This window comes from Podarcis vaucheri, assembly GCF_965113315.1.
Source record: "Podarcis vaucheri genome assembly, chromosome: 7".
Lineage (NCBI taxonomy): Eukaryota > Metazoa > Chordata > Lepidosauria > Squamata > Lacertidae > Podarcis > Podarcis vaucheri.
Genome location: NC_138765.1, coordinates 39041518 through 39069422, shown reverse-complemented (window position 1 = coordinate 39069422; position 27905 = coordinate 39041518). Strand labels below are relative to the sequence as shown.

The 27905-nt window shown below is 48.9% G+C and overlaps 1 protein-coding gene across 3 annotated transcripts in view; it reads right to left on the bottom strand.

The window, feature by feature from the left end:
- DOK4 (docking protein 4) overlaps positions 1-17367 on the bottom strand; it is a 39967-nt gene extending 22600 nt beyond the window's left edge. For 2 of the 3 annotated variants that reach the window (XM_082233512.1, XM_082233513.1), the window contains exon 1: positions 16980-17366. In XM_082233512.1, the coding sequence (XP_082089638.1) occupies positions 16980-17045 (66 nt within the window). In that variant the 5' untranslated portion in view covers positions 17046-17366. Of the gene's footprint in view, positions 1-16979 lie in introns of all 3 variants that reach the window. The other variant, XM_082233514.1, reaches the window with a different exon arrangement.
- Between the last annotated feature and the right edge of the window lie 10538 nt (positions 17368-27905).

The following is a 27905-nucleotide window of genomic DNA, read 5'->3' as shown; positions in this document are numbered from 1 at the left end:
CCAGGAGAAGCCTCATTCCCAACAGGAAGGGGATCTGAAGGTTTGTCCTGGGGGACAGCAGACCCTGAGGCAGAGCTCACAACAAAGGACAACCCCGGTGAATGATGGCTGGATACAGATTGCCAGTGGTTCAGGTCTCCAAGTCAGCAGATGGCAGATGCAGACTAATTAGACTGGGGCCTAGGAGCCGGAGGAAGGAATAAAGGGAACAGTCATCCCACACACGAGACAACAGCAAGGAGCTGGACTCAGCAGAGAGAAGACTGAGAGGCACAGCTCTGGAGAGCTGTCCTACCAAAACTGTGTGCGTCTGCAAAGATTCCTCTCAGAGATACACTGAGGTGACTGCTGCAGACTTTGTGAATTTAGTCATAGCATTTATACTTCTTTTAAATATGGAGTCAGGGTCACCTTTGAAACATGCAATAAATGAATATTCAGTAAAATTGTAAAATTAAACAAAGCAGAAGCAGTGCCCAGCAGAGGCTGAAATCAGATAATATTTGCTTGCTCTCAAAATGCAAAAAGCCACAACAGAGTCACCTAACCCTAACCCTATGAAAGCTGTTCAAACTATGAACACCACCACTGTGAAAGACCCAAGTCACACCTGATGGGGACTTAGAAAGGGGCCCCTGAAGTGGACTTTGCATGGAGGGAGAGATACAATAAAGGCCAAGCCTATAGGATGTAAGCAACCTGGGGTGTTTCAGTGTGTTTTTTGTTTTAAATGGGAAAGCATTTTCAAAACAACAAGAACACATTGGTTATTAATTTGTTTCCCAGGCTCAATTTAATGTAGCTGGTCAGGACTAAGACTGGAATCATAATGTAATTCGATCAACTTGCTATAGCCAGCACCTCTGGCAGCCACACTTTGCCCCCAAATATGTTTCCACTTTCTTCAAAGGCAGCTCCCATGTAAAGTGCATGTCTTAGCATTCACTAAAAATGTCCCTCTAAGATCAGACTCCTGGTTAAGTGTGGATGTAGACATCCCCAGATGTTCAGACCTCCCAGTGCCGTCTTTCCTCCCCTCAGTGTCTTCCTTGGACCATCTAATTCAGCCTCTCCCAGCCTGGGGGCCTCCAGATGCTGGCTGCGGCTGATGGGACCTGTATGAGAACAACATCTGGAAGCACTGAGGTTGGGAAAAGCATGCCATGACATCACTGCTCTGTACAATACTCTGCCTCACTGACTAAATAATAGTAGTAATTATTATAATTAATTAATTAATGTCAAAATAGCTTCCAATAGTGGGAGGTGGCTTGAAATTATTGGATAGTGGAATGCAGTGGCCAACATCCCATTCTGCATTTATTATGTGCAATTTTGCCAAGCTAAGGTAAACCTACAGCCCTGCGCAGAGACTCTGGAGCAGCTCAAGAATCACGGTTTGGCCTCTACTCACACATGCATTTTTCTGGAACCGACACCACGAAGTCAAGCAAGTTAACCTTGCATGGCCACAGTCACGCTGAACAGCAAATGATGCCATCTTTGGGTAAATGGCTGCCCTCCAAGGGAAGGATGTCAGCCTGTACTAGCAACTCTGCCCTGGACAGGGCCTTTGCCTGCTCACCAGTCCACACCATGGAGAGAGCAGTATGATCAGTGGTCAATTTCTAACAAGGGATGCCAGGGGCCCATCTGCCCAGTGAACCAACAACCAGAGCCCTGGGGCTGTGGGGTTGGTTGCAGTTGCTCAAGGTTAAGAGAAAGGCTCTCAAAGGTGTGTTGCCTGCTTTTTAAATTTCTGTTCTGACTCTGAGTATTCCTGGGCAGAGCGTTTGTGGGCTCTGCTGCATTTTACACCTCAGATATCATTCCACAGAGCAGTGATGTGGCCCAGAGAATGCAGCCAGGGAAGGAGAGTGGCCGGCCAACGATCCAGCATGTTTGAGAGGCCCTACAAGCAGGTGAGGTCCCCCAAATTGGCCTCCGGCACCATCATCCCCATCAGCTAATGGGAGCCAAGGATGCAACCAGAGCAAGAAGCCCTTTCCATCTCTGCAGTGGCATATCTGGGGAAATCGCTGCTGTGCTGCCGACGAATCCCATTTTCTCTCTGCACCAGCACAGCAATGCTGCTGCTCTTCTGGGAGAGAGAGAGAGGAAGGGGCTGCCTCCAAATGAGCAAGTCCTTCCCAGCAGCTGGGGTGGGGGGAGCAGAGAAGGAAAAACAGCTCCTGCCTAACAGCTCCCTTCCTGCCCTCCTGCCTCCCTTGGGACTCCCCTACCTGTCACAACGCCAGTGTTAATTACAGCGCTGCCACTTAATTACCAGCAGAAGGAGCAGTGATGGGCTGCAGCAGTGGTGTGGGCACCTCAGAGGGCCTCACCCACCCCCTTTCCCATTTCTATCTAGCGGGTCACCTGCCCTGGGTGGTTCCAGGGCCCTTTGCTGCACACCTGATCCTGCCCAGACTCAGCCCACCACACGATTTGCAGGGTGGGAAAGGCAGTCTGGCCTTGGCCACCTCCTTGCTCCGTGCTGGCCTCTTTTCTCCCACCTCCCACCTTCCTTCTCTTGTGTTATTAGCATGAATTTATACAGTGCACAGCCCCAGCTCTCCTGCAGTTTAAGAGGCAGGCTAATGGGGATCTGTCTCCTCCAGCAACTGCAGCGCCAGGCAAAAGGGGGTGGAGGGGGAGGAACAGGAATGAAGCTCGTACCCTGCTTTATACCAAGCAAATGCATTAGGCTCGGCGATATCTACACTGAGAACATAAGAGCCTGCTGGATCAGACCAACGGCCCACAAAGTCCAGCATTCTGCTCTCACAGTAGCCAAACAGATGCCTGTGGGAAACCTGCAAGCAGGACCTGGGCACAAGAGCCCTCCCCCTGCCTGCAGCTTCCAGCAACTGGCATTCAGAAGCACTGCCGTCTCTGACTGTGGAGGCAGAGCACAGCCATTGTGGCTAGTAGCTATCGATAGCCCTCTCCTCCATGAATTCCTCTGATCCTCAAATCCATCTAGGCTGGCTCCAATCACTGCCTCCTGTGGGAGGGAGTTCCGTAGTTTAATGATGCGCCTCATGAAGAAGCATTTTCTCCCAGAAAAGTAACATTACTACTGTCAGATGGCAATGGTGGCTGCTCATGAGTAACCAGTCAGGACTCCGACCTGTCTTTTACAGGTTTTATTTTGGTGCAAAACTATTTACAGTGTAGAGCCACAAGTTCAAGTCTGCCTCAATTGCGAGCAGAATCCGGGAGTGGTTGTTTCCGGGACCTCCCCCAACGTAAGAGCTTCGTCACCCCCAGCCTTTTCCTTCCTTCTTTGCGTTTTACACCTCTGCGCAGGGTGGGCGATGGAAGGGGCGTGCTTCCCTTCTGGCCGGCTTGGCCAGGAGCAGTGCTGAGACTCCCAGCACATTCTCTGGTCCTTTCCCCTCTTCCCCACTGGAGGTGTGGCTTTCCTCACCACAGGAAGAGGAACCGCTTCGCAAAATTTTCGGAGGTTCCCTGTAACCCAACTGCCCCTCTGCTTCCCTACCCTGTTCCGATGGCAGTACCCTGACAACTACCTTTCTGCAGTACAGATGAGGGAGCCTCACAATGCTTGGACTGGCCCTCAGGCAGAGGCTACTACTTGAGGCAATTAATTCCATACATTAATTATGCACCACCTCACATTGGCTGGCCTGGATTCTTAACGAGGAAAATGCCTCCGCCCCAACTACTCTCCGCTGTGAAGCTCTAGACATTTTGGCTGACCAGCTAGCCCAGCACACAAGGGTCGTTGTTCCTCCTGCAAAACATTCCGGAGCAGGGGCAACCATGGCGGATGTCAGCCAACGCTGTCTTCCACAGGGAGGAAGCCCTGTGCAAAATGGCTGCGTTTGCTGGGCTGCCTTGAAGAGGGGAGAGCAATGTTCCTCTGCTGTTGTGGCAGATACCTAACGAGCCCCCTGGGAGCCCAGCGCCTGCTTGGCATGTAGCGTGGCTTCCTGAACGCACGTTCCACACGGTCCACCTCCAGCACATCCCTGGCGCTTTCAAAGGAGGGCCTGCTCTTCAAAGGAAGCGTCTCCACCATGGAGGCAGGTCCAGACAGGGGCTTCAAAGCCTATAGCACCTGCCGCCTGTGAGGCTTGGTGGGGCTACAGGCAAAGTCCCTACCCCCCCCCCACATGTCATCACCACAAAGGAGCATGATGTGGACAGGGCCATGCAGGAAGCTGAGCAGCTCTGGCTATTTCCTGGTCTTACTCGCCTCAGAATGCAAGATTCTCGCAGTTTAATATTTATTTATTTAGTATTTATTTATCTATCGCTTTCCCGACCCACCTTTTCCTGCAAGAAACTCGAGGTGGCATACACGGTTCTCCCTGCTCCTCACTTAATCCCCACCACAATGTTGCAAGCAGGGCTTTTTTTCAGCCGGAACTCACTGGAAACTCAGTTCTGTCACCTCTCAGGTGGGCGCCATTTGCCATTCTAAGAGAACGAGGGAGGTGTTCACGGTGCTAGTGGTTCCTTTTCACCTGTTATCTAAATAAAGCTAAAGCGGAGGGTGGTCCACAATCAGACTCTGCTCTCTCTCTTCCCTACTATTATAGAACCATCCTTATCCTGTGAACCGCCCTGAGACCTGCGGGTATACAGCGGTATATAAATTTAATTTTTATTATTATTATTATTATTATTATTATTATTATTATTATTATTATTAATATGATGCCCACTCTTTCTGGAGCATTTGTTCTGATTTGTTTGCAGGGACATCAGACGTCTTCCCATGTCCATAATTATCTCCCCCTGCAGCTTTTTTTTAGTGTTTTCCCCTGCCCATTTTCTTCTTCTTCTTAAGTGGATTTGTTCCATCAGGAAGCTTTAATCCCCTTTAATTGTGCAAACCTAAATTCCCATTATGCAGCTGAATCCCTCCTGTAAAACAGCACATGCTTAGCTCTCTGTCTTGTTGAAACCAATGAGATTAAATATAAAAAAAATACTTGATTGGACTGCTATTCATAAAGAAATACAGTTTTTGAGGGTTGCAGAAAGAGATAAAGTTTGGAAGACCAAGGGCTATTTTCTTGTCTGCTAGGTGGGCAGAAGAAGATGATTTGGGGCTGGAGCCCCATGTTAGGTTTCCTCCCCCTGGAAAAAAAAAGAGCTGGATGCAAATAGCTATCTCTGCCAAATGATGCCTTGCAAAAAGAAAACACTGATGCATTCATTTGTGAAAGATCAGGGCCAGCCCTACCATTGGTAAGAATAATAATAAGAAGCATTTGGATTTGATATCCTGCTTTATCACTACCCGAAGGAGTCTCAAAGCGGCTAACATTCTCCTTTCCCTTCCTCCCCCACAACAAACACTCTGTGAGGTGAGTGGGGCTGAGAGACTTCAGAGAAGTGTGACTAGCCCAAGGTCACCCAGCAGCTGCATGTGGAGGAGCGGGGACGCGAACCCCGTTCCCCAGATTACAAGTCTACCGCTCTTAACCACTACACCACACTGGCTGTGGTAACTTCAGACAGCCAATGCTAAGGGGTCAGGGGGAAGAGCGACCACTTACTGGCCATTCCTCCTGAGCCCCCTTGTTGTTCTCCTCTCCTGGAGGGCACAACTGTGTGCACAACGTAGCCTGCCCTACTGTATCTCCTAAGCTATACAGTGGTACCTCGTGTTACAGACGCTTCAGGTTACATACGCTTCAGATTACAGACTCCGCTAACCCAGAAATAGTACCTCGGGTTAGGAACTTTGCTTCAGGATGAGAACAGAAATTGTGCAGTGGTGGCGCAGCAGGCCCCATAAGCTAAAGTGGTACCTCAGGTTAAGAACAGTTTCAGGTTAAGAGTGGACCTCCAGAACAAATTAAGTTCTTAACCAGAGGTACCACTGTATCTGCTGCCCCCTGTACAGTGGAGGAATCCGTCCCTTTGAGGGTGGCCATGTGTCCTACTATACAATCATTCCCTGGACATCAGACACATTGGTCACCGAGTCAGTGTCTTCCACACTACAGTGAGATGTACTGCATTACTATTTAAATTATAGACATTATTCCTAAATGTTTATCTATGTCACCTGACCTCTGGGTGGCCATGTTGCGGCTGCTTGAGAGGAGGTAGAGGAAGGGTAGTGCTTGCCTCCCCCTTCTACCTCCCAGGAAGCAGCAGCGACACAACCACCCAGAGGTCAAGCGAGGTCAAGCTGCCCCTCCACACCATCCGCCATCCGCTATTAATCTGTGCATACAAGTCAATGTATGCAAATGTTATGTAAATCTGATTCCCATTATGCCCTCTTTTGCAGAGAATTATTTCCTCTTTTTTAGCCAGTGCACAAGTGAGGCATACAGGTACAATTATGTTTGCTAAGTGTGACCATCCAAGTCCCTTCACTAGTGCTGGAATTAAATTTTAAAGTGCACAAGTCATTCTAGCTGCCATCAATAATAATGGTATTATCAAGTTTAGGTTAGCCTCCATCAAAAAAGTGCCAATTGGGAGGTTGGAACATTAAGATTTTGTTTTACAGTGGTACCTCAGGTTACATATGCTTCAGGTTACATACGCTTCAGGTTATAGACTCCGCTAACCCAGAAATAGTGCTTCAGGTTAAGAACTTTGCTTCAGGATGAGAACAGAAATCGTGCTCTGGCGGCGCGACGGCAACAGGAGGCCCCATTAGCTAAAGTGGTGCTTCAGGTTAAGAACAGTTTCAGGTTAAGAACGGACCTCCGGAACGAATTAAGTACGTAACCGGAGGTACCACTGTAGTTCCCTAAAATCTACAGCCCAAAATTGTGCTTCAGCACATCCCCCACCAGAGATGTGAATCACCAGGAGGGCCTAAGTAAGAAAGATGGTTTTGGTCCGACTTCTAATATCTCTTTCTCAGGTAAGGAGCAATACGGTCAAGAATCTCCTCCTGTTTATGAACAAATGTGGCTAATACATTTAGAGATGGAATGTAAGCTGAATGCTGTGATAAATTTCCCTTGGCACAATACAGAGTATCTGATCTGGTTATTATTTATTATTACCGTTTGTTTGCTTGTTTGTTTGATAATATGCTGCAACTGAACTTTTTGAAAACTAATACAAACTTAATTGAAATAAATAAGATTTAACAGCCTGTCCAGTGGGCTTCTGTATGTGGAAAGTGGGGCAGAGAGGCATCATGCCCTTTGTCTCAGGCAGAAAAATGCCCGGGGCCAGCTATGGCCTACACAGATATGGATTGCAATAACCAGAATGAAGATCAGGCATGGCGAGGGCCTCCGTTCCTATCTTGCTGTCCATGCATGCCTGTTCCATCCCCCACCCCATCCCTATGTACATGCACACATTTTCTTTTAATGAATCCCAGCCTTCTTTCCACAGCCATATTCGCTGACAAAAAGTTGCACAGAGGAATTGGGGGTGGGGTGGGGGGGAGATGCCAGATTTCAAACCCCCAACAAAAGACATTATGTAGATATTTGCACAACTGTCCCCATACATTCCCTCAAAGGCAGTAATGCAGATTTTTTAAGGGGGGGGGATTGAATTTCCCTATGCGAATTTGAGAAATTTGTATATGACAATCTGATTGGAAAATTTTCAATCTACGCTGGGAAACTTTCTGAAGCCCTTGACAGCAATCTAATTTAGCTTGCTTTGCTTTACTTGTATTTAGTAAACACAGCTAAAAGCTTTGAAACTGCAAAGTTTGCCTGTTACCCTATTTCCAGCTGGTATCCATTCATTTTTACCAATGAACTTATGAACTACCTTAGCAGCTTCATAGCTGGCGTTGCTCAGGGATTCCCAGAATGCCCCCACCCCCAAAACCAGTGCAGTTTTGAAATTAGTGGATAAAATTGGGCTTTTAGAATGGGTGGTATGTTTTTGATATATTTTCCCCCACTTGTTTTTAATGTATGTACCGTATGTGGGGGTTGGGGCTGGGGGTGGTAACTTCCTCTAGAGTTGCCATGGCAAGAAAAAAGTGACGACAACAACAGCAGAGCAACAAAAATAAATTCTCTGCTATGGCCAGCTTTGTACGAATGGCTTTCCTCTTGGTCTCCCGGGTTCCTCACATGAACGTTAAATGGAAGCTGCTGACCAGCTTTCTGGCCAAACCTGGCCAGTTTTGGCTCTCTATGTTAGAAACCCTGATCTGCAGTGACTCAGATATGGATGTGTACTTGTATATGAAGGTATAGTTCAAGAGGTGCGCTTAAGTATTTGGTTCCAAGTCATAAGCCACCATTTTCCGTCTGGATTTGCTCCTCAACAAGGATTCCACCCACCAGGGCTCTGGCAGGTAAACCAAAAGGCTGTAATAAGAAATAAAGTAGATATTGCAGTGGATCTTAAGGGATAGTGCAGCCTTCACCAACCTGGTCCTACTAGCTATTTGAAACTACAATTCCCATCAGCCCCGGGCAGCCAGCACACCAGGGTCAAATACTTGCTCATCCATGAAGGTTGCCTTGGGCAAGTCAGGCCCACTCACAGGTCTGCAGAGAAGAAGAAGGAAAGCCCTGAAATAATATGGCTGTGAGTATCAGGCCTTGACATTTTCATGCATCGTTTCTGAAGAACTTTTCAGTGATCAGCAAAGTGGAAGACTTCCAGACAATCTTTTCATCATGCAGTAAATGCATCATTCTTATTTAGTTCTGGCAGCCAATATAAATGTTTTCCCTAAGAAAATCATTTCTCTATCTCTTTACTGTTACTGAGAAATGCAATGTTGGAAGTCAGGCCACCTAGTCAGCACTTGTAACATCACAGGTGAATATTTAAGGAATTTATTAAATACTTATTTTAGTTTTAATATATATTTTTCTGTGTGTTTCAGAGGCTCCACTCTCAGACAACAACAACAACAACAGATACTGTGGGATGTGTGTGAAGCTCCAGCAAGGCTATCCATTACACTAGAGTCTCCTCATCGTGGAGGCCTGAAAGCAAAGATTTAAACCTCTCCACACAGCCAAGCACCACTTCACAGCACTGAGAGGAGAGGTGGCGCATGCCTGCGTGTGCGGTGTGTTATTTATGAGTGAGTGTGTGCTGTGTGCCTGTGCACATGGCTTGCATGCGTAGCCGGTGTGCATGTTGTATAGAATAACTTTCTGACAGAATAAACTGACAGTGGAACAGGCTCTCTCGGAAGGTGGTGGAATCTCCTTTACTGGAGCTTTAAAAAAAATAAAAATGAAAAGAGGTTGGAAGGCTAGCTGTCAGGGAATCTTTAGTTGTGACTCCTGCACTGCAGAGGACTGGACTAGATGACTCCTTGGGATCCTTCCAACTCAACGATTCAATGATTCTGTGTGTGCCAAGTGTGCCGGGAAGGCTGCCACCAGTAAGGTGCGTGGCTACCATGCAATGCGTGCAAGCTAACTGCTGTGAGATTATGTGGATTATTTATGAACAGTGATTTTAATATCATTTTATTTCTTTGTTGGACATTATTCTCTCTCCTATTTAATTTTAAGCTTATAAATTAGGTTAGCTTTTTGGTACGGCTTTACACAATATTGTTAGGTTGGTTGGTTGGCATCTGTCTTGTCTCGGGAGATGATAGAGGAGTGCGCCTTTGGGGGTGAGGTCAAGCGGTTATAAGGCTGTGCATGGCCTGCTGTGGCTTGTAGAGACCAATGCAGGAGAGACATGTTTTGCTGCAGCTTTTGTATGGATTGATTATATATATGATTTATAGCTCTTTATTAATTCGTTGGAAAGCGGCATACAAATGATGATGGTGGGGTGAGATTGAGGAGAGAGAGCCTGTTTGATGTGTGCCTGCATACATGTGTGTTGTCTACATGTGTGGAAAGTGGGTACTGTACATGTGTGTGTGAGAGAGAGACTGGCAGCATGCAGCTCTCAGAGGGATGAACACAGAGGGCCTTAATTAATAATAATAATAATAATAATAATAATAATAATAATAATAATAGTAATGGATGCGGGTGGTGCTGTGGGTTAAACCACAGAGCCTAGGACTTGCCGATCAGAAGGTTGGCGGTTCAAATCCCCGCGACGGGGTGAGCTCCCGTTGCTCGGTCCCTACTCCTGTCAACCTAGCAGTTCAAAAGCACGTCAAAGTGCAAGTAGATAAATAGGTACCACTCCAGGTAAACAGCGTTTCCGTGTGCTGCTCTGGTTCGCCAGAAGCGGCTTAATCATGCTGGCCACATGACCAGCTGTACGCCGGCTCCCTCGGCCAATAAAACGAGATGAGAGCCGCAACCCCAGAGTCAGTCACGACTGGACCTAATGATCAGGGGTCCCTTTACCTTTACCCCGCCCATCTGGCTGGGTTTCCCCAGCCACTCTGGGCGGCTCGCAACAGAATTAATGATAATAATAACAATAAAGTGGTAAAACATTAGACACTAAAAGCTTCCCTAAACAGGGCTGCCTTCAGATGTCTTCTAAAAGTCAGATAGTTGTTTATTTCCTTGACATCTGATGGGAGGGCGTTCTGCAGGGAGGGCGCCACTACCAATAAGGCCCTCTGCCTGGTTGCTTGTAACCTCACTTCTCACAGTGAGGGAACTGTCAGAAGGCCCGCAGTGCTGGACCTCAGTGTCCGGGCTGAACGATGGGGGTGGAGACATTCCTTCAGATACACTAGGCCGAAGCCGTTTAGGGCTTTCAAGGTCAGCACCAATACTTTGAATCATGCTCAGAAACATACCAGGAGCCAATGTAGGTCTTTCAGAACCAGCGTTATGTGGTCTCCGTGGCTTCTCCCAGTCACCTTCAAGACAAAGATAGCTACTCTAGACCAGGGGTTTGCAACCTTTAAGACAAAAAGAGCCACTTGGACCTGTTTCCGAAGGAAAAAAAAACTGGGAGCCGCAAAACTCGTCATTATAAAAATAACTTTTTTGTCACTTTTTTATTATTTCTTTGTTTGACCCCTCAGAATTACTCCTCCTCATAGAAATAAACGTTAAATTAACAAGTTACCTTTTGTGTGTGTTCTTCACTCCCCTTCAAAACAGTGACCAGCGTACATGCCCCCTTTCAATGCAGTGACCAGTGTACATGCCCCTTACAATGTAGCGGGTGGGCGGGAAGGTGACGTCGGGACGGTGCGTGACTAACGCACGCCGCCCCCATGCGACGTCACAGCCAGTACAGCACCCGCCACAGTGGGGAGTGTCGGGGCGCACAATGCGCCTCCTCCCCTCACTAGTATCCGTCCCGGAGCCGCGGCAAAGGTGTAAAAGAGCCACATGCGGCTCCAGAGCCGCGGGTTGCAGACCCCTGCTCTAGACCTACAGCAATACCCAATCATTATTCGAAATTCCCCCACTGACCCACTCATTAATTCTAGGCTATGAACTCTCCTACAGCCCCCACCTCCCTATTTAATAAGGAAAAAGAAGCCGCTACAGCAGCAGAAGTAGAGGCAAAGAAACCTCCTCCCCTCTCTGTGCAGTCAACAAACTTCCACGTCCTCTGCCTGAAGCCAGAGCTCCAATTTAAATGTCCTCAAATTGGAGCAGAGCCCTCGGGGGCATGGAGGCTGCTGGAGCAGAGCGGGGCTTTCGGAGAAGTCATGCAAGAGTCAGGGAGGAGGGAGGGTGCTGCTTTGGCAACAGGGCCCTGGGCCATGCCACTGCTCTCAACGGGCTCCCCGGAGAGGAGCTGCGCAAACCGGAGCTGGGCTGTGATGGAAAACGCTGCGCTCCGATGCCAAGTGAGCCTAGCGTGGCCACTTCCAGCTGGTAGGCAAACAGAGTCCTGGCCAACTTGGCATCCTTCAAGCAAGGGTGGGGATAGGAGGGATGTCCAAGCACAAGTACACTGGTCCGCAAATGCTCTTCCAGAGCAGGTGCTCTCCAGAAAGCCTCGCCAAAACAGGAAAACAGATGGAGGCAAGAGGAGCCATGTGGAACCAGACCCAAAGGTCCATCTAAGTCCATTGGTGGGACTGGTAGGGCAGAAGGCAGGGAGGCCAAAAGTAGGTGGTGCCGGAGGCAACTGATTCTAGTTTTCTCACCTTCCTGCTGAGTTCAACAAGGTTTAGCATGGGGACAGAGGAGAAGGAAGAAGTTGGCAGGCACTGCCACCTCTCAAACTGGTTGAAAATGAGACGGGAAGCAGGTGGGAGCTAGCTGTGGTTGGTGGGGTGTTCTAATGGGCCAGTCTCCCCTAGAGTGGCCAGCCAGACACCTCCAGGAAGCCCCCACACAAGGTCTGAAGGAAACATCCTTCTCCTTTTGCTGGTTCACGGCAGCTGGTACTAAGAGGCTTCTGAACCTGGAGGTTGAATACAACATCAGCAGATCTTCCCCCCTCCACTGAGCTGGCTATTTTACTATATTTCTTCCTTAAAACATTTCTGTCCTGCTCTCCTCATGGCAAAGCCACCACTCAGGGCAGCTTGCAACAGCTTACAAACACACCACTACCACTGATATAAAACAAAGCAGCCAAGTAGGCAGTATCAGGACCTGAACATAAAAACCTGATGTGCCACATGCTACAAAAATCTACCAGAATAAAAGTGTCCTTTGTGGCCAGCAAAAAACCTGGGTGGGAGGGGAAGAGAACACGAGGCATCTTTTGTCTTAAAAGAAAAACAGAATAACAGAGCTTTCAATGATACAATGAAACAATCCCAAGCACTTTCACTGATTTAAAATTATTTGGCAAGGAATTCCACACTTTAAGGATTTCATTTTGATTTTCACAAGATCTTCACGTCGATGGGAATTCCCTGCTTTTAAACTCCAGCCTGGGCAAGCAAGTGTTCTTGGCATGGCCCTGTGAGCGCATGCAGAGAGGCACCCCCCCGCTCATCATGCCGTCCCCTGAAAAGGCCCTGGGGGCTGCCCCACGTGCTAGCACAGGGTGTACCACTGCATTTGGCTGTGGTTGAGTTCGGTGAAGAAATACTTCAGCAAGTGGGAGACGACCATGGTGCAGCGGGGCTGGTGGGGTCCGAAGCCCCAGTGCCGGATGAGGGGCGACGAGGATGGGGCGGAGGCAGCTCTGTCTGGCTACCTGGCGCTGGAACCAACGATGCCATGCTCCCCTGCCTGGCACCTTTCATTGGCCCTGGCCGGAGGGTGTGTAGAGCCTCAACCTTGCATCCTGCTCCCGCCTCGCAGTTTCCTGCACCGACCTGCCACTCACATGGCTCTCCGGCTGCCCAAGTTAAGCTGAGAACCCGACACGCCGCCCTCGCCTTCTGCTGGCTCTGAGCTGGGGCAACGGCACATGAGCCCACAGAGAGGGCTCTGAGTGTCCCCTCTGGCACGCATGTCATAGTTTCGCCACCACTGTTATCGGGCCATCTGAGAACACAAGAAGAGTCTCCTGGATTCGGCCAAAGGCTTATCTGGACCAGCATAATCACAGTAGCCAACCGGATGTTTATGGAAAGCTCACAAGCAGACCCTGAGGACCCACTTGCTATTCCCAGCATCCTGCCCCTGACAGCAGAGCTAGAACGCAGCCACCATGGCAGGTAGTCACAATTTTTTCTAAGGCTCTTTTAAAGCCAGTAAGAACACAGGATGCAGCAATATAGACTAGCTCAGTCAGTAAAGCTTGAGACTCTTAAAACAGGGTCGTGGGTTTGAGCCCCATGTTGGACAAAAGAAGGTTGCCTTGCAGGAGGTTGGGCTAGATGACACTCGTGGTCCCTTCCAACTCCACAATTCTATGAATATATCTTAAATTTGGGAAGGGGTTGAGTGTGGAATCACACATGGGCTTAAGCCAAGATGGGCATGTACATGAAGGCTTTGTTGGCCTCCTTGAGTCTGGTGCACAGTTTGCACAACACCTTCCCCGCTCTCCTTGCACCTACATGGCAACAAATAATTTCTAAACACAGCTCTCCTGCAATGCATGAAAATGTTCCAAGTGTGGAGAGGGGCAGGGACACATGCACAGCCCTCACACCCTCAGCCCCCCATCAGTCATAGACTTTTCCATGTGTTGCACAGGAAAGGTCTGCAGAGGACTTTTTACTCACTGTGGCTGAATGCAAGCAGACTGCGCCATGGGACTGGCAGCCCAGCTTTATCATGGATCTCCCATCTGATGGAGGGTTCTACTTGCATTCAAGCAAACTCAAGGAAAGCCCAAAACAGACCTTCCCCACTCAATACAGGGGAGGTTAGCGTTGATAGATATCCAATGAAGCTGAATGCTGGAAGATTCAGGGCACATAAAAGAAAGTCCTTCACACAGCACAGAGCTAAACCATAGAATTCACCCCCATGAGAAGCAATGATGGCCACAAACTTAGATGGCTTTAAAAGAGGATTGGGCAGATACATGTAGGAGAAGGCTATCGATGGCTATGAGCCACAATGGCTATGTTCAACCTCCACTGTTGGAGGCACTGTGCCTGTGAATAACAGTCACTGGGAATTGCAGCTCATTGTGCTCATGTCCGGCCTGCAGGCTTCCCACAGGCATCTGGTTGGCCATTGTGAGAAGAGGATGCTGGAAGAGATGGGCCTGATCCAGCAGACTTGTCTTGTGTCCTTATGATGCAAGTGTTGACCTTATTGAGGGCAAGGCTCTCCAAGGGTGCTACAAAAGAACAGAGCTCTCATTTTGCTTCTGCAATGATTAGCCTTAGGCAGAGTCTTCTATATGGAGCAGCAGCTCAGTCTCAAATCTGTTCTTTCTGCCTTTACTGAAAGGTGCCTCTTTATTTTAAGGGACCCAGTCCATTCCAAGAATCAGTTACTCCAATGGAACAGAGTCATAAGACTCAGGATACACACCCATCCTGGTTCTTTTACCACAACAGCATGCAGAATAAAGGCAAATGAAGAAGAGGAGGAGGGTATCAGTGAGATGACAACAGCATGTTTTAAAGCAAGGATGGAGAAGCAGGTCTGAGGGACTCCCAATTCCCATCAGCCATGTTTTATTTATATTTACATTTCTATCCCAACGTTCCTCTAAGGAGCTCAAGGTGGCATGCACAGTTCTCCACACCACTGTGGTATCTTCACAACAGTCCTGTGAGGTAGGTTAGGCTAGGAGATCATGACTGGCCCACGATCACAGCTGGTGAGCTTCATGGGTGAGTGAGAATTTGCACCCCGGTCTCCTGGGTCATAGTCCAGCACCACTACGCCACACTGGCTCTCATGGTGAGCATGGACAAGGGTTAGCGATGATGCAAGTTCTACAACATCTGAAGGTACATGCCCACCCAACTTGTTTTAAAAGCTTTGTGGAAGCAAAACATTTACACACACACATGTACATGCACATCAAAGTTTCACAGGTTCAGCCCCAAGATGCTCCCTGGGAGAGATTGTGATGCAATAGCTGGGACTGGCCAGGACACCCAGTGGAGGCCCACACAGCAATCCTGTCATTAAACAGAAACACACCCATAAGTGGATCATTATCCTCCCAGGCTCACAGCAGGCAACAGCTACTATTAACCCTCACAATAACCTTCAGTTGCAGGCTGCCAAAATGAGAGATGGAAAACTTGAAACAGAGAGGCTTGCCCAAGGCCACCAAACCCAGGTGCCTCCTGTCCGACAACTTCCGTCCTTTGGAAATCCACTCCCAGGCTTTCTGCATCCTTGCAGTCTTCTCCCCAGCCTTGGTCTCTACAGATGTTGTTGGGTACCAACTCCCATCATGCCAGCGGTCAGGGATGAGAGGATGCGCACAACATCTGGGGACCCAAGGCTGAAGAAAGGTGCTTCAAAAGAATCCTTCTCATAACCATATTTCAAAATCCAAGTAAAGAAATCCCTTCATGTTGCATACAGAGGATCAGTTCAATGCCCCTTCAGAAAATATTTATTCCAAGGAGGAAATGTGGATTTCTTTCATGTGCAATCCAGAAATCTCTAGCGTGGAGTTTAGTCACCCTGCCGATAGAAGACGGCTGGAAAAGAGAAAGGGGAGATCAATGCTTGTTCTGTGTTCGAGATGCCCCTGTTGCAAGCAGGGATATCTCAGAGGCCCAGGAAAGACACACCCTAGAAGCCAAGATCCATAGATGCAACTGTGCCTGGAGCAAGTCTAGGTCTGCATCAAGAACCCAGGAGTGAAGGGGAGAGAAATCTTGTTGGGGGTGGCTGTGCTCAAAGGAAGAGCCAGACCCAGTATCCGAGTTGGTCCTCCTCATATGGGCCAGAGGTGCTCACGGAGAAAGTATCCACAACATGACTCTGCAGCTAAGCAGTCCAGATGGAATGAGGAAAATCTCAATGCCTCTTTCCAACAATTTCCCTCTCCCTACCCCTGCTGAATCCTAGCCCTCCTCTTTCCAAAGGCAGGAGCAAAATGGTTAAAAATGTCAGCTAAAATCACACAGCTTTTTAAAAAAAACACCAAACACCAAAAACAATCAAAGCAAAAAATAAATAATGAAGCCCTGCTGCTGATTGTGCTGATTTTGCCCAGCGACCAAAACCCAGCTGAGAGAAAAAGAATTCTAACTGCACTTGCATAAGCTGCTCAGCCACAGGCTCAGAGGAGTCTCTGGGGAAGGGAGTGCCACAGAAGCATCTGAAACAGGAGAACACAACCTGTCCACTGTAGCCAGGCAGAGTCAATCCGTACTATATTCACACGCACACAAAGGCAAAGAGTTGCTGTTTCTTTTATCAGCTTCAAGATCTGCAACCAGCTGTCAAGGAAATCCCCATGGCACAAAATACAGACCACCACCCACCCAAGCCCTTGCAAAACCCACCCAATCCATCAACTCTGGGGTCGCCACGTCCACCAAGGCAACGCCAGAAATGACCAGCAACTGACACCTCTGTTACCAGGACTCAGGCAGAGCCTGTGGGGAGGAAGGTCCATGCAGGAGGGATGCCTAGAGCAGAGGCAGAGAGAGAGAGAGAGAGCTATGCTGCTCTAGCCAGAATTCTTCCACACAAAAGCACCGGGGTTTTTTGCGCAATTTGCACCTGCCCGCATGCCTACAAAGGACGCCAGCCAGACAGAGCCCACTCGGAAACAACAAGGCGGCATCTGCCGGCACTTACCCCCAATTTCCTGCTCTTCATTTTCACATATCCCTGTTTGACAATGTCGTTGAAATTCGTAGCCATGGCTCAGCTGCTGCCCAGCCAGGATCCACCTCCGCGCAGCCGAGAGGAGGAGGAGGCTCTTCCCGGTGGGGCTGGCTCGCCTCCCCCGCAGCAGCGGTGACAAATCTCTTCCTTCCCCTCCACTCTTCCTCCGCTGCTGCTGCCACTGCTGTTCACCTGTTTTCAGACTTGGGCTGCCACTCCGGCCCTCTCCCCTCCCTTCCTCTCCAGCATTGTTCTAGTCGGGAGCTCCTCTCCAGCTGCTGAAAAATAAAAATGACAGATAGATTAGAGATTGTGACATCTTTCTCTTGCTCCGCTTCCCCCCTCCCTCTTTCCTGTCCTCTCCCCTCCTCCCCCCCCCACCTCGGCTAAACCATTCAGGAGAATCCAAGGTGGCTTGTGCAGTCAATTGAGAAAAAAAAATTGGAACGGTCCAGCTTTTAACCCACGAGATACTTTGATCCTAAATTCACAAAGGAGATGCTTGCACTGAGCTTGGGAATCAGGCAAGAATGCATTTTCTTAGAGAAAGAGAGAGAGAGAGAGAGAGAGAGAGAGAGAGAGAGAATGTACTCTACTAAGTCTATAATTTCAAAAGGTGCAATTAAAAGGGATTCTTCTACTTGTTTTGAGTTTTTAATTCTGCCTGACCAGACGGGCCTTTGAATGTGAATTGGGAAGCCAGTTTCCAGCAGAATGCTGCTGTCTTCTGTAGCCACATTCACACAAGACAGCTGCTTCGTAGGGGCAAACCTATTTTGCTTGCTCCACTGCTGCTTTCTACTCTCCTGGGACCCAGGTCTCTCATGGCCAGGTTGCCAACGGCAATCTGAAGCACAGACACTGCTCAGTTCTCACCCACCTGAGCTGTCAGTTGGGGTGAAGTCCTCCCAAGTGCCCCCCTCCCCTGCCCCAAATTATACCATTTAAAAAAATCCAGAATTCCAGATGCTGTTGGACTACAACTCCCATTCTTCCTTACCATTGCTCTTTCTGGTCCAGGCTAATGGGTGGGTGTTAGAGTCTAGCAACACCTGGGGGGGGGCACAGGTTCCCCATCCCTGGTATGGGCTAGACCAAATCTGAAGCAGGTTATAAGCAGGGACACGGGTGGTGCTGTGGGTTAAACCACTGAGCCTAGGACTTGCCGATCAGAAGGTCGGCGGTTCGAATCCCCGCGACGGGGTGAGCTCCCGTTGCTCGATCCCTGCTCCTGCTAACCTAGCAGTTCGAAAGCATGTCAAAGTGCAAGTAGATAAATAGGTACCACTCCAGCGGGAAGGTAAACAGCGTTTCCGTGCGCTGCTCTGGTTCGCCAGAAGCGGCTTAGTCATGCTGGCCACATGACTCGGAAGCTGTACGCTGGCTCCCTCGGCCAGTAAAGTGAGATGAGCGCCGCAACCCCAGAGTCAGTCACGACTGGACCTAATGGTCAGGGGTCCCTTTACCTTTACCTTTATAAGCAGGGCATTAGAAGGCTTTACAATTGAAAGTTGAAACTCCCACTACTTTTACCAGGCCCATCAACTAAATCCCAGGATGCTCATGTGCTCGAATCCTACTTGCAGGTTTCCCCTAATGGGCATCTGGTCAGGCACTGTGAGAAAGAATACTGGACTAAATGGGCTTTTTGTCTGACCCTGCAGGGCTTTTTTACGCCTCCAATTCCGCCGCACACCTTCTCTGACCAGCAAACTCTAGCAAAAGCTTTGCACTTTGTTGCTGCTCTTTGTTTCTGAACCACTCAACCTACAGCTGAGTCGGCAGCTAAGCCTTAGGCAGGAAATGCACAGGACTCGCCGGCTTGCTGAGTCAGCCTTCCCATTTCATGGACAGGCACATCACACAGACACGTTAGGATTCCCGTCTGATAAGCAACAGAAACATTGCTGCCCACTCAGAAAGGTGGGGCTCTGAGGTCACACACAAACACACAGAGAGACCACAATGACCACCCTGAATTGCTAAGCCCCAGGATGTTGCGCTGGGTGCTGGAATTTTATTGCTGGCTCCAGCACAGACACAGTCCCGGACGCCAAGGATGTGTGGGCAGATCTGGGCGGATTGTGCTTGATGTTGGATTTATTTCCTGGCCTGAGCCCACCCACCCCCAGCTCAGAGCAAGCAGCACTGCTGCTTCTTGTTTGTCCTAACAGTGAACCTACAAGGCAGCGGTGGCTAACCTGAACCCTTCTAGATGCTGTTGGTCTCTGAACTCCCATCAGCCCTGGACAGCAGGGCCAGTGACTAAGAACTGTAATTCAGCAACATGCAGGGTGGCTCCCTGGCTGATTGGGGTTTGTTTTTTAAGAATGCAAATTTACACCAGGAGGCAACAAGGACCTTAGGGCTCCACCAGAAGGAGCTGAGATGCCTCCGCTTCCTCTCTAGGCCTGCTGACCTTTTCAAGGATCTGCAAGGGCTTTCTTGCCAATCTCATCTCAGCCATGAAGCAGTCACTGAGTGGCCTTAGGCAAACCACTCCTGAAATATTGCCATTTGCGAGAAGCAGACAGCATAAATGCGAAACAACAAGGTTTATTCTACGGATAACAAGCATCTCCACAGTGGCTGCACAGAATCTCCACCCAGTTTGCACAAATGCTTCATTCCACCCTCCGGGAACCCTTGAAATCACACCTCCTTATTGCAAACGGAAGGGAAAAGCAGGCCACCTTATTTAAAGAACTTTTACCCCACTCTTTAGCCACTTCTACAGTGACTTAAAGGTAAAGGTAAAGGTAAAGGTACCCCTGCCCGAACGGGCCAGTCTTGGCAGACTCTGGGGTTTGTGCGCCCATCTCACATTTATTGGCCGGGGGCCAGCGCTGTCCGGGGACACTTCCGGGTCACGTGGCCAGCGTGACAACGCTGCTCTGGCGAGCCAGAGCCGCACACGGAACGCCGTTTACCTTCCCGCTGGTAAGCGGTACCTATTTATCTACTTGCCCCCGGGGGTGCTTTCGAACTGCTAGGTGGGCAGGCGCTGGGACCGAGCAGCGGGAGCGCACCCCGCCGCGGGGATTCGAACCGCCGACCTTTCGATCGGCAAGCCCTAGGCGTTGAGGCTTTAGCCCACAGCGCCACCCGCGTCCCTTCTCTCTACAGTGACTTACAGCTCACTAAATCAAGAAGGATCCTGTACTCAGGCTTATATTCCAAAGAGACACATCACAGAAGGAAAATGGACTAGGAGGGAGGAGGAAATGTGCAAGCTCAGGCACCAGTTCTGAGTTACAAGTTCATTTAGCAGGATGGAAACAGTTCAAAGAGAAGAGGAAACAAAACCTGCAGGTGTTTCAACTGCATCAATGGAGTATTGGCCCTCCACCCTTCCACTGCAACAGCCTGATAAAAATATACCAAGATGGAAGGGGAAAGAAACAGAGAGGATGTTTGCAAAATCATCTGGCAATTCCTCTAGCATCACTTCAAGCAAATGGCAGGAACTCTCAGGGCATGTAACAGAATATACCATGGGTTCCCCATCCTTTCTGGGGTGTGCATTTGGCAAAAGCAGAAACCGCCCTGGGCACCAGCACAAAATGGCGGCTGTGGGGACCTCCCAAGTCACAAAGACAAAAGCTTGCTCATGGAATTGAGTAAAACTATCCACAAACTATCCACAAAAAGGCAAAACAGTCTCTCCCCCAAGGAAACAACGTTTAGACAACCCTCCCTCCCCAAAAAACAGGCAGCATACCACCTCCTCAGAAACCCCCCTCCCCTGCAAACAAACAAGAAAACAGGCAAAATTCACCTGGCTATGTTCAGACACACTGTTAAAATACATTTAATGGTCTTAATGATAAAACTTACAAATGAGAGCAACGCAATACTTAGCAATGAGGAAAACAAACTTACTGAGAGGTGGGCCTCGTTTTTACATTTCTGGAAGAACAATGTAAATGACAATATTTTCTCTTTAATTTATTCATTGTACTATAGAGGGTTTTTTTGTTTTTTGCTTGTTTTGCTATGTTGTTCCATATATCATTTTCTTTCCTTATATTTACTCTCCATTTTTGAAAATATATTTTTATAATTAACAAAACCAACCTAATAATAACAAGAAGGCAGTACCACTCCTTCCATATGAGAAGAACTTACTGCCTAACCCTAACCCTCACCCCTACCCCCCTGTAGCTTACCAGGCAAGGTCTGTTTCAAAGGGTTTAGGCTTAGAGGGAGGATGGAACAAAAGGGACAAGAACACCACTCTGCTCCTCCAGTTCTGGGCAGTCATAACCATAAAGCGTGCTTCTTGTGGGAGGGGAGCTCTAAATGAATGGAAGTGTTTTGCAACGTCCAGACAACATTGTTGGCATCAAAATGCCAGCCTGTATCCCCCACCTGCTTAATCCAGACAAATCCTTTCGGGGGGGGGGACACAAACAAACACCTGTTGCAAAACTAACTGGCTGCTTGCAACATCTCAGTCTCCTTTGCAAATCCAAGCCCAATCTGGAAGCACCCAAATATTCTTAGCCATCTCAGGCCATTAGTGTCAGGCCCTCTTGCCAGCCACATGGGGGTTCCTGTTGCGAGGGCAGGGATGGTGGTTTCCATGCCAGCGCCACCCTATTCCCTCTCCACCCTTGTTGACAGCATTCTTTTCCATCTCAGAGGACCCAGGTCCCTAATGTGGAATAGATGAGGGCAAACTCAGCAACAAGTAAAAATAAAATAAAATAGTCCAGTCCTGCTCCCTGGCAGCCTTGTCCCCCTGCCTCTACACCCCCTTCCACTGTATGCTTAAAAGCTGAAGAGGAGTAAAAAATGCACTTGTTAAAAGGATCCCTCTTAGGGAGTAAATTTAAACCTTAAGATGGAGTTTCTGATGGGAAGAGCTGTCAACAGTGAAACAGATGATTTTGGAAAGTGGCAGACTCTCCTTCCTCGGAGGTTTTTAAACAGAGGTTGGATGACCATCTGTCAGTGATTCTTGCATAACAGTGGGTTGGACTGGATTACCTTTGGGGGTCCCTTCCAACTCGATGATTCCATGAATTGACTTATCCACTCCTCACTCTATACATAGGATGGGAAGAAAATTGTTCGGTGGAAAAACCTGCCTGATTCCCTCTCTTAGCTTAAAAAACGAACACAGCAATATGTTCTCTTGCACATACAACAAACAAACACCCTCCTCTTATTTAAAAAGGCCTCCCTGCAACCTGGTGGGAACTGTAGTCCAAAACGTAGGGAAAGGCACTAGGCTGCGGAAGGCCAGTTTACAAAGAGGGGGTCCAGCTAGCACAGTCGTCTTGTGATAAAAATTGATTGCCACACATAGCCACAGAGATAGGAAATGCCCAGAGACCCACACAGCCTGAAATCCCTGCTAAAAATGGAGAGCGATTAGTGGTCAAGCTTCTCCATGAAAGGAGTCATTCAAATCTCTCCTAGAGAAAGCCTAGTCTGCACTGGAAGTTAAGAGTGGAAACCCAAACCAGTCTAGAGCAGAAATGACAGTGTGGGTGGTGTCAGCCTTATTTATCACACTTATATGCCACACCTCCTCCAAGGCTGGCATACACAGTTCTCTACCCCATTTTATCCCCCAAACAACCTTACAAGGTACATTAGACTGGGCTGGTCCACCCAGGATATTTTGATGCCTGAGGTAAAAGATAAAATGGTATCAGATGCATTTTGAAGACAAAATCTTAAAACTTACTTCAAACTTGTGGTGACAGGACATGATCCTAGAATAGCCAGCTAGCTTAGGGGGTGTGAGGTGAGGTAGGCACAACTTTGACCTCCAACTGAGGTCCATATGTATGGGGCAAGTCGCTGCTGCTTTGCCTCTCGCCATTTATTAATTATTATTTATTCGTTGCATTTATAGCCCCTTTTCCTCCAAGGAGCTCAAAGGGATTTGAACCCGGGTCTCCCATGTCCGCCGGACACTCTAATCACTGCACCATACAGGCCCCTGAAGTGTCTGCCTCACTCTGTGTAATGGTTGGGGGTACAGCCTTGAGGTTAGGAGAGAGTAACTGGCTCAAGGTCCGTTTCATCCCAGAGTGAGGAACTTCAACTCAGGTCTTCCCTGCCTTAGACCACAACCACACCAGACATTTAAAGCGCTACAATACCACTTCCAACAGTCATGGCTTCCCCCAAAGAATTTTGGGAGAGGTGATTTATTAAGGATGCTGGGAGTTGTGAGGAGACTCCCCTCCCCCTCCCAGGGCTACAATTCCCAAAGTTCTTTTTAAGAGGGATTGGTTGTTAAACCACTTTTTAAAAGAAGAAAAGGAAATTAAAGCATTTCCACACTTCCCTGAAGGTGATTCTCACTAGCCACTGGCAACCAAATGAGGGGCTCCTTATAAACGGGCAATAACTCTTTATAGAAATAAAACAGATTATTTTAACAAAAGAAGAGGAGGAGAAGCATTAGAGGGAGTTTGTCTGGTGTCAGGAGCAAAGTTGCAGGCACCGCAGGTGTCCCTGACAGTCACACAGCAAGATTGCACACCTATTTGACAAGAGCACCAAGAACATTAGCAGAGGGGAGGATGGGAGTTTGCTCCTGGCTCTGATTTGTTAGCAAAATTCTCTGCCAATGGAGGAGAGGTGGAGAAATGGAAGGGAAGAATTTCGTTATACCCCTGCAACCAGACAAGGTTCTCCTAGCTCCTTATTTGCTGCCCCTCATTCAAAACTCAAAAGGTGCAAATACAGCCTGACTTAGAGTGAGAATCAGTGTGGTGTAGCGGTTAGAGTGACAGATTAGGATCTGGGAGACCAGGGTTTAAATCCCCACTTGGCCATGGAGCTCCCTGGGTGACCCTGGGCCAGTCGCTGCCTCTCAGCCTCACAAGGTTGTTGTGGGGATTGAATAGGAGGGGGAGAACCATGTACCTTGGAGAGCAAGGTGGGCTATAAATGCAATAAATAAATAGTACATCACCTTGAGCTCCTTGGAGAGAAAGGTGGGCTATAAATGCAATAGATAGATAGATAGATAGATAGTTTGCCAGCCCAAAATATGTTTGGACCCAAATCATAGGTCAGGAGACCACTTCCATCAGTTCCTGCAATAACACCGCAAACCCTAATTGTGCAGGTGTGGGTGAGGCTCTCTGGTGCAGAGCAACACCCTGCTCCTTAATTCCAACCACGTACATAGGAGCTGGAACCCAGCAGGTACTACACAGAAGCAGCTGGGTGTCTACACCAAAGGTGCAGTAGCAGCACAGAGATGGCAGGGTGTGAGAAATGCGGAGCAGGGCAGCGGCGTAGCGTGGGTTGTCAGCACCCGGGGCAAGGCAAGTAATTTGCGCCCCCTAACCCCTAACCTGCCGCCGCTGCCAGCTTCTTCTTGCTGCTGCCTGGGCTGGGGTATTTACGGTAAGGTAGCCACGGCAGCGGCAGCGGGTCCGTGTCAGGTGATCTGAGGCGAGTTGCTGCTGGCGCTGCCGCCCAAACGACACTGCTTGCCCGGAGGAGGAGGAGAGCAGAGAGGCGAGGAAAATGCAACATGGCCCAGCAGCGGCGGCGGCGGGGCTGTGAGGAGGGGCTGCCTGGCGTGCCCTCCGCGGCCCTGACGCGCGGGGACCGCGGCGAGCGCTGAGAGCCGCTGCCAGCTCGTTGGTTCCGCGAGACATGGGGCTCTGCTACCGCCTGCGCCCGAGGCTCTTCGGCGACTCCGGAGGCGGCGAGCGCGCCCCCCAGATGTTGCGCCCGGTGCAGCCGGCCCCCCCTGCACCCCCACGCTACGCCACTGGAGCAGGGACAGCGTGATCATGGAGGTACAGGCAAGGCGAAAAGGGAAGAGATGGCAGAGAGGAACAAGAAGGTCCCAATGCTCACTTCTCTGAAAGCATCCTGAGCCCTGCATGCCAGCAAACCACAGCTTTAGCCATAACCAAAAGCTCTTTTTGAGAAATCAGATGAAAACCACAGTGGACTTTTCAGACTCTGTGGCAGAACGTCTTAAGATCTTATGCTGGAACCTAACAGTGAAAGATTTCCTCAGCTCTGTCTGGGCTGAACTGTAAAGAAATCTGACAACAAGATGACTCCGATGCTAGTTGTTGCTGGTGCCTAGAAATAATTTTTCCCAGCATCCAGGTTGTTCTCTTTTAAAAGTGGCAATCAATTTGGGTAGCTATGGGGTGGGACCCAGGGAGATAGATAAAATGGGGGGCTCTTGTCAAGCAGAAAGGGGTGCTCTTCCATCACTCTCACCCAGTTTTTCCCCAAACCAGTACCATTCCAGATTTTTCAGACTACAACTCCCATCAGCCCTGCCACTGCAGAGGCTACTCCAGCTCTCTTTCCAGTCAATCCCCACTGACTGGAATCCCTCAGGCTCCAGTGGAATGGTTCATATTTGTGCAATGACTTTTCTTCCCTGGTTTCTGCAAGTATGCACACACCAATGTTAATGTCATAATGTGTTTTCTCCTTCCAGCGTTTGTCTGGGTGGTCTCGTGAGCTGGATCCTAGACTCATTAAATCACGCTTAGCAGAACCATATGCAGAGAAAGTGGAGTGCAAGCGCTTGTCAGAATCAGCCCTTCACCCATTCATTGATCCACCATAATGGTCCTCAGGTTACCTGAAAGACTGCCTGTCACTGTACAGTATACCTGTAAGATCACTTGGATCATGTGGGGAAACTTTACTCTAATATTAGAGAGCCAGTGTGGTGTAGTGGTTAAAGTGTCAGACTAGGACCTGGGAGAGATATGGGTTCAAATCCCCACTTGGACACTAAGTGGGTGTGATCTTGGGACAAGTTACTGTCTCTCAGCCTAACCTACCTCACAGAGTTGTTGTGGGGATTAAATGAGGAGGGGGAAAAAACCATGTATGCCACCTTAAGTCCTTTGGGATATAAATGCAATCAATTGATAAAATAAAATAAAATATTCATAGCATGACATCCTACAAATTATCGCAGGGCAATGCCTCAAAAAGGGGCATTTTCTGACACTGGCCTCCCCCAAACCAACTTGCACTGATCCAAAAGTGAGCAGGAAAGCAATGAGGTCAGAGCTCCAGATTTCATTGTTCGGCTCCAGAGAGGAGGAACGCTGGAAAGGCATCTCTTGCAAGAGCCACCGGCAGCCGTCCAAAACAGCAGTGTCTAGTAGTGAGCAGCCAGGGCCCCACACAGCGTTCGGGAAACTAAGGACACTTGTGGTTGGAAACTCGCCCTCTAAAGAAAAAAAGAGGGATTTGCCTTGCCAGATGGAATGCCTGCAGAGAGCCAAATCACCAGGCCCAGAAACGAAAAGTCGTCCAGGCGTTGGAGGGGCTGTGGGGGTGGCGTGAGGAACCTTATTCAGTCAGAACATCCCTAGCTGGAAGATTCAGGACAGAGAAAAGGAAGGCCTTTGTCACACGCACATACACAAACACACACACACAATGGAATCTGCTACGGCCAACTTTGACAGCTGGAAAGAGGGATTAGACAATTTCAGAGAGGATAAGACTATATCAGTGACTGGACAGAGTTGTGATGGATGTGTGCTACTTCCCCTGTCGGAGGCAGTATGTCCGGTTACTGGAAATCACAAGCAGAAGAGCACTGTTGCGCTCAGGTCCTGCTCGTGGGTTTCCCAGTGGGAGTTGTTGTTGAGATTGTTATTATTTATTCATTTATTACCTTCCGCCCTTCAACCTAAGATCCCAGGGCAGGTTACAGCATCAAAAACCAATCTAAGCAATTTACTAATCTAAACTACCATAAAAAACAAGGTGGGTCCTAAAAACATACGCCTCAAGTGTCAAAAGGTGCATCTGTAAAGAGGCGCATCTTCAGCATTCTCTGGAAGCTGTACAATGAAGGCACCAGATGGACCTCTGTGGGGAGTTCCTCATCTTTAGGGACCACCACAGAGAAGGCCCTCGCCCCCGGACCACTGCCCCACCAAGCCTTCCAGGGCAGAGGAACTACCAAGAGCGTCCCATCTGCCAATCTCAGCCCCTGAGAGGGCCTGTAGGGAAGGAGGTGGTCTTTCAGTTATTTGGGGCCTGAGTCCTTTAGGACTTTAAGCACCAACCATGTTGGGCCACTGTGAGAAGAGGATGCTGGACTGGCTGGGACTTCAGCCTGAGCCAACAGCCAGGATCATCCTCTTTCCCATTGATATCTCAGATTTGTCCTGAAATCACTCCTACGGGGCCACAGGCAAGATACCCCCCCCTCTGTCAGTCAGCAGCCGGATACTAATAAGACTAAACTGTCTTACAGGGTTGTTGGGATTCACAGACACAGGATACGGGAAGCCCTTTGAACTCTCCAAGCAAACAGAAACTGAGCAGAAAAAGCAAACCCTTCCTTGTGCATCTGGATTTTGGAGGGGATGTTTGCTGTGATTTTTCACAGGCAACTCTGCAGGAGGTACTTGAGGAGGGGCCCCATGGACTCCTGCTTTGGGCGATTTGTAGGGAATTAAAAAGGCAGGGGCTCACAAACTGATGTGCCTGCTTTGGGGAACCCCGCTGGTGGGCCCTCCTGTTGTTCTGGAGCAATGGCAGCCACCCAAGGGTGCTGCATGAGAACGAAAGCGCCGAGACAAAGGCTTGAACATGAATATCAAGTGCAGCAACTAGAAAGAGGTAGAAAGGCAGGCACCCAGTGGTTCGACTAAGCACAGCCAATCCAGAGGGCTGAAACTACCTGCCAATCAGAGGGGATGATGTTTGCCTTTTAATAGCAAACTTCAGGGCTGAGTGCAGACAGAACTGTAGCCAAAATAGGGCTACTGAGAACCAAGAGGGAGGTATCAACATGCTCTGGGGATGCCCCAAGATTTGCATGCATTAAATAAAATTTAAAATAACCCTTCAGGAAACAAACCTAAAGAGGCCATAAAACAGGCCAGTGAGGATGCTGTATGCTCAGAGGAA